This window comes from Pyrgilauda ruficollis, unplaced genomic scaffold (genome assembly GCF_017590135.1).
Source record: "Pyrgilauda ruficollis isolate IOZ18807 unplaced genomic scaffold, ASM1759013v1 scaffold41, whole genome shotgun sequence".
NCBI lineage: Eukaryota > Metazoa > Chordata > Aves > Passeriformes > Passeridae > Pyrgilauda > Pyrgilauda ruficollis.
In genome coordinates this window covers 6,958,815-6,971,993 of record NW_024525601.1, presented here as the reverse complement: position 1 = coordinate 6,971,993, position 13,179 = coordinate 6,958,815, and the positions used below count along the sequence as shown (strand labels likewise).

The following is a 13,179-nucleotide window of genomic DNA, read 5'->3' as shown; positions in this document are numbered from 1 at the left end:
GCATCAATCTCTCTCCCTGGCTGAGTGGGTGGATTTTCCAGATGCATTCCTGACCGAGCAGAAAAGCGCCTGCAGGACACAAACCTCTGCACACATCCACTGCACAACTCCTGTCTGTGCCGGCTCCGGGCACTGAGCAAGACTCCTTCCCACTCACACCTCTCTCCCAACCTCTCTCCACTTTCCAGAGTCTCAGCCCACTCACTGAACCCAGGCTGGAACAGGACAAATGGAAATTTCATGGCTCTTGGCTGCTTCGCCTAAGGTTTACCCATATACAGAAGGCTAATTGAGACTGGGTAAAATTTTAATCCAAGCTTTATTTTGGCTAATCTTCTGTAGTGCAGTGCAGTGGAGTTTGGATTGGTTTTGACTTAGCAAAGCAGCAAGAATACTATTTCCTTGTTAGTGTCTGCAACAGGACAAATCATCCTAAAATACTTACCCTGCTCTTCATTTCTGCTGTCCCTTATACTGTTCTGTCTCACAGGCTTCTTTAGGCTTTCCCCAGCTTTTATATAAGACAAATTACAGAGATCTGGAGTTGACAATATTATATATGTAGTAACTCGAAATTATCAGGATGGTGATGCTCTTGCTCAGCATGGAAGTCCTTTCCTGCAACACTGGCTTCTCCTTGCTATTGCTATTTTAGACAGGTGTCTTTAAAGAGGTAGTTGCCCCAGACCCCTAAAAGTAGATGATATGACTCTTACCCTAAGTCCTATATTCAGATTTCATGTGGAAATCAATCTTCAGACAGAAAACTTTCTCTCTGAAAATTATCAAGAAATTTGTCAAGTACAACAATGGGATGTACCTGCATTTAGAGTGTTACCTTGCCAGGGCACTGGCCAGGCTCAGGGCTGCTGAGTGTGATGGTAGAGGACAGCAGAGATATTTCAGTCTGGGTCTAGGTCCAGGTGCCACATTCAGGTCTGGGTGAAGCTGGTTAAGTTTCACACCTTCCCTGCAGTGGCTCCCCCAGGAGCCTGGAAAACCAGGCACCAACCATGCACAGAGATACAGTACAGGTTGAGAAAATTCCTAAGAAATAAAAAGAATCCAGGATATCAAAGTAAGCAGCACATGACAGGTACGAGTTTAATCTGTGTGTGTTGTTAGGTTCATCCAAAAAAATAGCCTCAAGGGAATACAGCACTCCCTTTCTCATGGAAAGACCAGTGTCCCTGTGTCACTTTCAGATAAAATCATTATGAAGAAGGTACAGAAAAGCCAAAGCTAAACTGCAGACATTTGAGCACTTGAAAGCACAGAGTTCAGCTGGCTATAGTAGCAGCTGGCTACAAATGCAGATTTGTATTTGGAATAAAGCTTAAGAGGAGCTCAAGAGTAATGCTGGTGAATTCTACAATCCCACAGCCGTGCTGGAAGAGTCCATTAATGTGTATTTTCCATTATTTTTTCCTTCCATCTCGTGATGGCTTCATATCTGAAGTTTTCATTTCTGCCACAGTTTTCCTGTGTTACTCCTTTGCATGGAAACATAATGGTACCAAGTGCTGAAAACGCAGTGCAGTTTCTTTCCAAGACAGTAATTTCACAGGTAATTTTGCTACAAAGTTCAACAGCCCAGAATGCAGCCTAGGTGTTCTGGCAGCAAGCTGATGTTACCAAACATCATTATTTGTCCAGCTAGTTTACAGGGAAATAAAAACAAAATCCCCAGGTGTCACTTACAGTGTAGCCAATGTTTTTCATTCCTCTCGTAAATACAACGTGCTGTTCAGCCCACACACCTATTTTATAGCTCTAATGAAAAAGACAGAGCAAAATTCACACATCATGGTGACCACACTGCCTTTCAATTCACCCCTGTAAAAGACAGAGATTGATCAAACAGGTATTGCTCCAAGCACGCGAATGCAATATATGAAGAAGCATGTCAAGAATTTTAATTGTACTAAATAGGAAAAACCCGTAACTAAGAGAAAATAGATTGCCTACATAACAACACACAGCTGGAATGACTTTAGTCCCCACGGCACTGCTAAGAGGCCTCTTTATGGGCTTGGATTAGAAGTGCCTTTAGGCAGGCACAGCAGGACAGGTTGGAGAGGGGCAGCCTCAAACCCACAGACCCGAAGGTCTCGGCTCTTTCAGCTCCTGACTAAGTTAGCACAGGGCACAGAGTCCTGATAACTTTCTGGATCTTGCTATTACTGCCTGACACTGATGGATTTCTCAGGGTCCACCAACTATTCTCTATCTTTATGAAGACAGGTGGTTTCAAATTTGTTGTTTGGATATCCCATCTATCACATGTGCCGTTACATTGCAAAAGGCAGAAGGTACTGACAGAGGAGGGACACACACTGGTGGCACAGGGGCACCTTGACAGTTCCTGAGCACATTCCTCTGCAATGGCAATACATGTCAGCATTCTTTATTTATTTATTGAGACTTCAATTCCCTGCCAACTGCTCCAGTACTGGGAGTATCTACAGGAAAACAAAAGAAAGACAAAGAAACCGTGCAGAGGTGGTCCCTCCCCGTGGAGCCCCTGATGCTGGGATTGAAGCCCCAACACAAACCCAGGACCCCTGAGGGTGCTGGATTCTCTCAGCTGCTCAGGTCTCACCCTAGGAGAGGGCAGGCTCAACCCCCTTCCACCTTACTGGCCATGGCAATTAAAAGGGTCATTTCAAATGAAATTTCTTGGCCTAAAATGAACAGCCACACGGGCACCGCCATTCAGTGGGGATTTCATACCCCAGGACACATGCAGGCAAAATCCTCATCTGTCAAATATGGCCAGATCAGTGAACTGGAAGCAACAGTGCCTGACTTTCCTCTGGCTTTGTGAGTGTGAGTGACCCTGTGACTTTTTATTAAGCCATATGATTACACACTGCAGGCATACAAGTGAAAGAATGCCCAGGGAGGTATGTGGTTGTGGCACCTGAATTCCCTCACTGGTCGTTTACAAACCATAAAGAAAAGTTGACAAATTCCTAAAGCTTAGAATTAATTTCTTTTTGTAGGGGCTTAAGGTTTCTGTGGATATAGCACACCACCAGGCTGATGCCAGACATTGTTTTGGTGCTTGTTATTAGAGATATAAACAATGGCCTGGATTTATTCAGAGACAAGGACTAAAATTACTCCATCTGTGCAGTGTTAATGAAAAAATGCTATTCCTGAACTATCGCAGAGATTCTGAGCCACGAATTTCGATCATGTTTGAACAGTTATTTATAGGCACAAACTTCCCTGTATTTTTTGAAATCCTTCTCAGAAAAAGCTTTGTATCTTAGAGTTTTCATTTTTGCTGCAACCCATTCACAACGCTTTTATCAGCTGTACACTCCTAAAACTCCCTAGTTATATGTTATCAAAGGTGAAGAAAGAATCTTCTTACTCTGCAAAATACTATAAAAAGTGCACCACAAGAAAACAGTTAAATGGATCCTGTTCAGCTGTTTCCAGGCCACTCATCAAGGAAAAAAACTCTTATTTTAAAAATATGTTTTAAACATATTTTTCCCCCTCATCTTTTTTTGGTATAGCAGATTTCATTACTGCACGGCAGAATGGTTCATCCATTCCTGGTCCACAAATTCCTAGACTTTATTCTTACACCTGGAATCATGCTTAGGAGCTAGATTGTTGTAACTGCACGGAAGAGGTATCCTAACCCAGTCATAGCTCATATACCCTACAAAAGATACCCAATGAAGTACCTGCCTTCATTGAGGGGGCCCCCTGGTAATTTTTATCCCTCCTTTCCTGGCAGCCCTTGACCTAAGGGGTGTGAGGAAGGCTGCAGGATCACAGTGCCTTGGTGTGCACTGGACCTCCCTGGGGACATGAGGGACTGTCCCCTACTGACAGCTCAGCAGGGAAGAGGGGAGGTGATGGTGAGGAGTATCCTGACTATCTAGAGCATGGAGGTGGCCAAGATGGGTGTTTCTGCGGAGAACAGGCTCACAGTCTGTAATTCTGGCTGAGTTTGTCAAGGGCAAAGGGTCATTATCTTGCACAAGCTATTTAGTCTTCCACTTATCTATAGTGTACTGGTCCTATCTTCTGATTCCTTGGGAAGCTTCTCTTCATCAGCAGGGCTTTCAGCTCATTTATTTGAAGTCTGCTTTCTGAAACACTACAAGTGTGCTTCACAACAAGTCAAAGACCATCTTCTCTGCTTTCAGCAATTCCATATTGTACCATAGCTTCATATTATGCAATCAATAATTTAACAGGAAATTTTTACTTAAAAGACTATTAAAGTGAAGATATTAAGTTCTTAAACATTAACAAAAGGAAAAAAATGCACAATGAATTCTACATCTATTACCTCAAAATGCCATGAGTTAGGAAGATGAGATATTCTACCTTGGAGTCCAATTGATCCCTTCAATTCCCTTGCCTGTGGAGAGAGAGGCCCAGAGCCCGAATCTCAGAGGAAAGAGTCAAACCCTGCCAGAAAGAGATCTCATCCTTCTGTCTACCATTTAGAAGCTAGTCTTAGCTCTCATGCTTGAGATTTAGCATCCCCAAAGTGTATCATATTGGAAAGGAAGTTTTGCCCTTTCCTCATCCATTCTTTCCCAAAGTGAGTTGTGCATGAGGTGGTACAAATCAGTGACATTGATTGATGAAAGAGTTAACATTGGTGGCAATCTGGTAGAGGAAAACCAGTGGAGAGGCTTAGCTTGCCATCTGGAGCAGATAACTTTAAAACAGCCTGAGAAATGGGATTGAAGATGAAGTAACTGGAATAAGAAACACACTTCCTCACTTTTTCAGTGCAGCAATCTGGAGGCATTGCAGCTGAGCTACTTCTGGCAGCATCCCTGCACATCTGTAGCATTCATTGAAAAGAAGTAAACAGCCATCAGTGAGCTGGAAAGACTGTTTTCCTTACTGACCCCCTGCAGCAAATCTGTCCCAAGCTCAAAGGAGAAAAAAATCCGATGTGTATTTTCCTAGGACTTGTCTGCATCTGTATTCATTATTCTTTAATATGTTAGTGTGTTATGCTTAGCATGTTTGGCTTACTATGACCAGTTAATGCTCTATTGAATAAAAAATACAGTAGCTTGACAAATTCTCAGAAATTAACTTATTTGAGAAGGAAGGACAGAAAGATTCAGAAAAAGGGGAAGTGGTGCAAGACAGTGCGTATTCAGTCATCTTTTCAAAAACTTCTTCCCCAAAATGACAATTTCTGGAGAATGCCTCCCTCCTTCCCTCTTTCTGCTGATCTCTTCCTTCCCTGAACCAAACTACAGGCTCTGGGAACAAGACAGCTAATAATAAACTCCTCAGCTGAACTCTAGGAAAGCAGCTTGGTCAAGGCTTTGCCTGCCAAATTCTGACCAGCACATGTTCCCAGCTGCCAGCAGTGACTGACTGCTAGCTACGTTTTTTAAACTAGTTATACTTTAGCCTTCTGCCCCTCAGAGCACATTTTGCTCCAAACAAGACCTTCCAATTCCAAATGACGGAGTCAAACGTACTTGACTCATGGTCCATCTGCTATGTCTCGTGTCTATGGAGCAGGGACTTCTCCAATCACAATATATTAACACAACTGCTCTTGCACTGTGACTCCTGAAACAAAAACCCCAGTGCTGTTTTTATCCCTGCCCACACCAAAAGACTGTACAGGAACAGTGCTGGCATTTCTACAGTGCCAGCCAGCAGGCAGACAGCACTTCTTTCAAAATTACCTTTTATATAGGTTTGTGTAATAAAACTTGGTTCTTGCCTCGGGATTCCCCCTTATTGCTTTCTTTTACCAAGAAGGACACAGGGCCAAGACAGCAGGCGTAACATTTCCTACTGGTCAGGCAGGAGCTCAGCTGCATCTTGGCCCCAAGAGCAACCTCTGGCGCTTCACTTGAAATGCTGACCCAACTGTCCACTGAGTCTGGAGTCTTTAAAAGTCTTGCAGGTCACCTTTCTGTCTGGAGGAGCCCAGTGCCAGGTGAGGAAGCAGCCAGCCCTGCTGAAGGCATGAGGCTCCCATTCTCTCCAGAGGCTGCTCAGAGGCTACCTGGAAATGCAGCAGAGGCTGTAGAGGTGGGAACTCACTGAGTCAGGTTTTCTGATGAAGGGGAAATAAACCCTTTAAGGGACACAAAAGCATGAGCACCTACCGTCAAAGAGCATGTATGCTGATGCAGGGATGTGTGGAAACCAAGCCAGCCTACCTCCTCCCTAAGCTGCCCCGTAATGCTGGGAAAGATGGGGAGGGTATGGGAGGAAGTTTGGGCTCCAAAATAGTATGGACAAAGGCAGCTCCTTGGATTGGCACCCTACTGAATTAGACAGCTCTCACCAGTGCCAATGCTATGGCTTCATGATCCCATTTCCCCAAGGCTCTTCTGTACTGCAGATATTTGGGATACCTTCCTGACCACAGCAATGTTACTTTCCTGAGGCATAAGGCACTTATGGGTGGTTCCTAAGGGTGGAACTACCCTGACTCCTCCTCTTGTGGTGAAATCTCGTCCTATCACGTCCAGGCTGCAAGTCCTCTCCTCCCTCCATGCTGCCCCACCAAGCACAACAGCACAGGCATTTCTGGAAATGGTCTGCCTTTCTAAGGGGAGAAATAACTCACCTTGGTAGCATCACAATACCCAGAAGAAAGAAAAAAATGACAGCAAGTTAGTAGGCAAAAATCCCATCACGTCACAACAGCGGACTTACTATTGGCACAGTAAGGATAATGTAGTACTCACGCCTCCCTAAAATCTTGTTCTCTGCAAGAGTGCTGACCAGGGATAGCTAAGTAGAGGATGACACCAAAGGAACCTATTTTTATAGCTCTTAATCAATACCAATATTTTTTACTTATTTGGAGGTGACAGAAATGAACAGTTAGCATTTCTTCCTATTTCTCAAGATTTGTTTTGCTTTTTTTGCTATTCCAGAGCTTAATGCAGAACAACAACAACAACAACAAAAGGAAACAAACAAAAGGAAAACAACAAACAAAAAAGGAAAAAAAACCTGCGTGCAGCCGTATGGAGGACTTTCCAAGCCACAGATGCTGGCTCTGTGGTTGGCTGATCTATCCAAAATAAAGCTCAACAGCAGGGAGCAGTGGAGTAGTTCAGGGGGTAGAAAAGGTCATGCGAATGTGATCCCCACCTCCCAAACTCATCTCCTTATGCTGCCTCCCCCTGCTCCTTTTGGGATGGAAGGAATTTTTTACTTTTCATTTTTATTTTCAGCCTGCCTTTTCTATCCACTTGCCAGCTGGGGTCATTGAAAGCGAGTCTTGCTGCAGCTGCTTTCCCAGGACAGGAAAAATGAGGTGAACTACTATTCTGATGGCTTATAGGTGAAAAGGCACCAGCAGCTCTGAAGATGAGCCCCTTTGGCTGTGCCAAGACAGAGCTGGCACTGTGGGAGCTCGGTGGCCACCATGTCACCTTCCCCTTGCCACAGGGACAGGCATTCTCCTGCCCTGGGTGAAACTGTTGATTGCAGAGACTGAAATGTCTTCCCAACAGAAAGAGATCACAAGAGCATTGAACACAGGGGTCTTGAAGGCTGCTAACCCCTGTGCACAGATGCGTGGTACTACCCTCCTCATGAGAAGGCCATTTTAGGTAAACAAACATAAAAAAAAGAGGAAAGTGGAAAAAGGAAAGAAAGTAAGCAACCTCATTTTAATAATTTTTGACATCAGAATGCATTCATACCATATACTTTTCCTTTGAGAGGAGTGCACAGCCTGTGTCGTGGCTCAGCTGCCGGTACAACTGAGCCATGTCTACAGGAGATGCCATGAAACCACTCTGGGGAAAACCTACAAACTCTGCTGCACATCTGTCTGGGGGCTGAAGCTGGGCAGAGGACATGTAAGAGGCATGGCCCCTTTTTTTCACAGCCAGCACATTAATTTCTCTTCAGGTGTGGGCTTCAATTTCCTAATGAAAGAACTGTTTCGGAAGCCTTATGTTTGCCAAGAAAATAAACCAAGTCTAAACATCACACCTTCCTCTGGGAGGACACTGGATATGGATGATGGGACTTTACTTGTATGTTTCGATGCTGTGAGCAAGAAAGTTTTTCATTGTAAGTGTTTGATTTACCCTAAGCAAGCTGAAAGACTGCTTTTGGTAAGGTCACTTACCAAACCTCTTGTAGCCGAAGGACTGCACCTCCTCCTCCTCTGCAAAGTCGTCTGGAGAAAGAAAGACACAGCAGCAGATTATTACAACTACCATTGGAAAAAGATGAGAAAAAGTTTTTACAGGTGTATGTTCAAATAATGTAAGTTGACTTGGTTTGTTAGGCATGCTACTGCTCTTCCCCTCTGCTGCTCCTATCCCACCTCTGTCTCCAATAGCAGAAGGCAGTTCAGAGCCTTTCCCCCAGTGAGAATCCCTAGCAGAACTCCAGATTACAAACGGTGCAGATCTATCACCTGGCAGCCATCCTGAGGCCTGCTTGGCCAGCTAAGTGCAGACCAGAGCAGAGATGTCCCCCATCACAATGACAACCACAAGTGTCACCAGTGTGCCACCTGATAAAGCTTGCCTGGGCCACAGGAGTCAGAGGGGATGGTTGTCCATCCGTCCACCACCTCCCATGCACACTAGCTTGGCCTGAAAATCTCAGATCCGATAAAACATGGGAAACAGAACTGAGAAACTCAGATGAGAAAAATAAAAACTGAGATGGTGAAGATTGCGAAAGGTCTAGAGGGGAATGGCTGAGGTCACTTGGTTTGTTCAGCCTGAAGAAGAGGAGACTGAGGGGACACCTCACGACAATCTACAACTTCCTCGTGAGGGGAAGTGTAGGGCTGAACACTGATAATGGGAGCAGAAGAAGGGAAGTTGTGGGGAGGTTTAGGTTGGCTGTTAGGAGAATATCAGGCTCCCCAGGGAAGTGGTCACAGCACCAGCCAGCCTGAGTTCTAGAAGTGTTAGGACAATGTGTTCACATACACGGTGTGATTCTTGGGGAGGGACAGGAGTTGGATTTGATGATCCTTGAGGGTCACTTCCAACTCAGGGTATTCTATCATTTGATGATTCCATCCTGCCTTTTGTTCTCATCTTTACAAGCAAGCAGTAATATGCTAATAATCACAAGGTTATTTTCTCTCCATTTCCTTCCGTCAGCAAAGGAAAAGGCTGGTGTCAGCAAAAAAAAATACACCCATGACTTTTTTTAAAAAAAGAATATGTTTGTGTTCATGTGTTCAGCCTCCTTCCACCAAGCAACCGTCATTCTGCTGAGCCAGGAAAGGCAAAAGCTCTGCCTTGTCACCAGCACCAGCCTCTGCATCAACTGCTGGGAGGGCAGCACAGCCCAGGCTGCTCTTCTCCTGCCTCTGTATTTCCCAGAGGGAACATTTAATGCCTGGTGGAGGAAAAGCAAGCTGAAAGCAGATAAATACGTGTGATGGAGTGAGAAGTCTGTGTTTAGTTAGATCTTTTTTGCCCACAGACTTATTGCACATGATTGGGCTGCTCTACATCACGAAATTGGGCTAACTGGTGCCACAGCTAACTTGGGACAGCACAGATCCCTGGGGGGATGAATTCAAAGGCAAAGATACAGTCTGCATCCAGGCTCAACAAAGCCTAAAGGATTTGCGTGCATGTCTCCAGCAGGAAATCTGACTTGTTCTTCTTTCTGACCTGTGAAGTGCCACACACAGAAGTCTCTGAAGGAGACTTTGCCTGAAGCAGCAGCAGAGTCCATGAAATGCATAATTTTGCAGATCATCACCCTTTACTCAGACAGCACAATTGATTAAACAGCTAAAAACATTCTTCACCAGGTAAGACATTTTGCTTACTGCCAGCAGTGCTCCTATCCATATCTTTAGCTAGACCCCCAATTCAGATGTGCACTTAAGAAGCAAAAGAGTCAGCAGATGCTCCTTAGGCAAAACAAACACATCCTTGTTTTGGAGACAGAAAGAAATCTTTAAAAAACCAAGCCAAACAAACCCTCACAATTGTCCCAAATGTTATCTGAAGACAAGGCCCCCCAACCAAACATGACAAATACCAATAAACCATAAACAGTCTAAAACCAACGTCTCATCCCAGCAGTGAGCTACTCAGGAAAGATCTTCCCCTATTGCACAAAAGATAAAATGCTGCACAAAATAAGATAACAGCTCCAGAGACCTTAGCTTCCTGCCCACTCCTGCTATCAGGCTGCAACAGAATTGCCTCCTTTGTTTCTCAGGAGTGTAACGTGACTTATCCGATCTGGAGCTGGTGTGTACAGCCAGGCCACCTTTAAATCCTACAGCTTCATCCCACACCACATCTCCAAGTCCGTCCTCCCAGGCTGATAGCCCCTTCCCTAGTTTTCTTGTTTTTCATGCTTAAACAAACAACATTGGCTTTTACAGTTTTAATCAAATTTTTGTTTCTTTGGCCATTTCATCATATGCAACATGTTTATATATGTACATATTATAGATTTCTATACACACATACACTTTTCTGTTATTCTTTCTAGGGATGGGCTTTTTCCTTAAGCTTTGGTTACATTATAATTATTCATTCACCTCCTAATTTTGAAGAGCACTTGTGATATTTGAAACAAAGAAGTGGAAATGGGCAAGGACAGTTATGTTAAGTGGTGATTTGTCTTCCTGATCAGTAAAATCTCAAACATCATCTCTGTGAGTTGATCTTGTAAGGGGCAGTCAATGTAATTTTAGGATAAGTCTATAAAAATTATTTAACAGATAATGTTCTTTCAGTCACATCTGAAACTCTGCTGAAATCATGTGCAAATATAGTACTTTAAAATATTAACTGTAATGTAACAAGTTTAAGGAAAAAAAAAAAGATGGAGGAAATTAATGAAGCAAGCTTAGACTAAACATTCAGAAATTACAACACTTTGGAAAAAGAGACTAAGATGGGTTGAAAGTCCGACCTCAGAAAAAGTCTGTGTTTGAAATATTAAAAATTAAGTTGACAAACAAGCCTATAAATTTTAATCCAAAGGCAAAGCCCTGCACCCAGCCTGCTCCTCCCATGTCTGTTGGGCAGTATTGTCCACACTGGAGGCAGCAGAAACTTGATCCTCAGCTCCCTGTTTCAGTGCTGGAAATATTAAAATTTTGTCACGAGTTCTACAAAAATCTCAGAGCTCCCAGATATCTTCAAATCAGCAAAATACAGGAGAACCTAAGTTTTCATTTAAAAGGTAACAGCTTTTCTAGTGAAAACTATGAAAATGTGATCATGAAAATGAATTACAGAGGTTAAGAAAATATACACCAAGTAAGAAGTCAAATACTCTGAACACCTCCAGTGTGTTTTAATGACTTATGCTTTTAAAGACAATATCAGAAATCGTGGCAGAAATTAATGAGCTTTGAGCACCAGTGATTGATCTTAGAAATTGAAATTCTGCCTTTTCACATCAGTGGTGCCCACACTTGAGTGAGGTTGGAGGGGTTTGTTGGACATTGTGAAAGCCTTAAGTTAGAAATATTTTTCTTTAGTTACAAAGGGGACTGCAATGAACACAGTATTTCTGTTACACACACATGCATTAATATGCAGGCAAGGCTTATTTTTATAGGTGAAAAATGTGAAGGGCAGACTCCTCCTTAAAGCAGACAATCAAGTAGAATTTGTTGTTATGTCCTGGTGACAAGAATTAACTCTTTAGTATGGGGAAGACCAGCCCTAACTCAATTATAAGACACTCATCTGTGAACCAAAATCCAGAATAAGAAAGATGAAGAAAAATGAAAAGCTTGTCTCTTAGTCCACTGACTTGTACAGAACTCTGGCAGCAGGAAGGTCCATAAAAGAGGTGAACTTTGGGCAGAACAGAAACATATGTGAGCAACCAGTTATATTTAACCATGTAAGGGAAGGGCCACCAGAGATCTCCTGTTTTATTGAGTTTACAAGAGCTTCCTTGGATGCTAGAACAGATTGTCATGGGGAGCTTACAGCAAACTGCTACAAATCACTGTCTCACTGTGGCTGAACAGCAGTACATCAAATGTGTTAAGGAGTCACTGCAAAAGTAAGAGTTGTGGTCCAAAAAAGTGAAAAAAACCCCTTTGAGATATTTTGGCAATATCCATGCCCCACTGAGCACCAATGCCAAATTCCACTTGCCCTCCAGCTATAAGCTATTACTGCAACACCTCTAGTAAATACAGTTGTAGAGTTAAATAAGTTACAGTACAATGCTTCAAGGGAGTGGGAATCATGAAAAAGCAGTTCAGCTGGGGATTAGCGCAGCGAACAGAGGGAATTCATTTAATCTAAAACAAATTAGACTCTCATTTGATTAATTTGCTAGTGGCAAAGCAAATCTGTGGAGTAGAACTGTTTAATTTCTTGTTCTTAAACCTTAAATAAATTAATCATGGATCACTTATGAGTCACTCTGAGGTCAAGTAAGAAAGAGCTGGCCTGGAGCCAAAATGGATGCTAAATTTGCCCCTGAGACAATACAGGGCATAAAACCACAGGACCAGATCTGAGGAGCCTTTTGTGCAAGGTGATTTTAGAGAAGTTGTTTCCATTTTAGCCCCTTCCTTTCATGGGTGTCATTGTTGGCATGCAGAAGGTGTTAAAGAAAGCTGCTAATGTACATGTCCAGCTGTCTCCTTTTAACAGTACACCTTGCTCAGCCATTTAAACCTAATTAACTAACAAGGCAAACAAGACCTCCGAACCATTAGAGATGCTGGGTCATATGGTGGCTGCAGACACGTGGTATCCAATAATTTAGAGAGCACTTGTGTGCTGCAAACATGGATCCAAAGTCCTTATTTAAAAACCTCACCTGAAGTCTTACATGAAGAAAACAAACCAATATTCTACATTGATTTCAAAATCTGGGAACATCTATTCCAGGAGAGAATGAGGCATTTGGGCTGAAAATTTTCATGCCAAGTTTCACCTCAGATTTTAGAAGTTCCTTTATAACCCCCTGAAAACTCAAATTACAGTACATTAGGACTTACCCCTAAGTATCAGGCTGGGAACTCAGACTGTAAGATTAATTTGTAGTAAAAATGACATCTAGTGTAAGAGTTCCCTCTAAAATCAATCTCTCTTTCAAAGGGCTTTAATGATGAGAGCTCTGCCTTTTCTGCTGACTTAATGGGAGCTCTAGAGCTATATCTCAGTGCAACTCTGTAAAGCTTATTCTAATATTATCAAGGAGAGATTTTTACTCATA

At 43.0% G+C, this 13,179-nt stretch overlaps 1 protein-coding gene across 1 annotated transcript in view; it reads right to left on the bottom strand.

The window, feature by feature from the left end:
- The window catches only part of COLEC12 (collectin subfamily member 12), a 98,899-nt gene that overhangs the window by 79,303 nt on the left and 6,417 nt on the right, over positions 1-13,179 (bottom strand). The window contains exon 2 of the mRNA XM_041477682.1: positions 8,117-8,167. Coding sequence (XP_041333616.1) covers positions 8,117-8,167 — 51 coding nt within the window. The remainder of the gene's footprint in view (positions 1-8,116; positions 8,168-13,179) is intronic.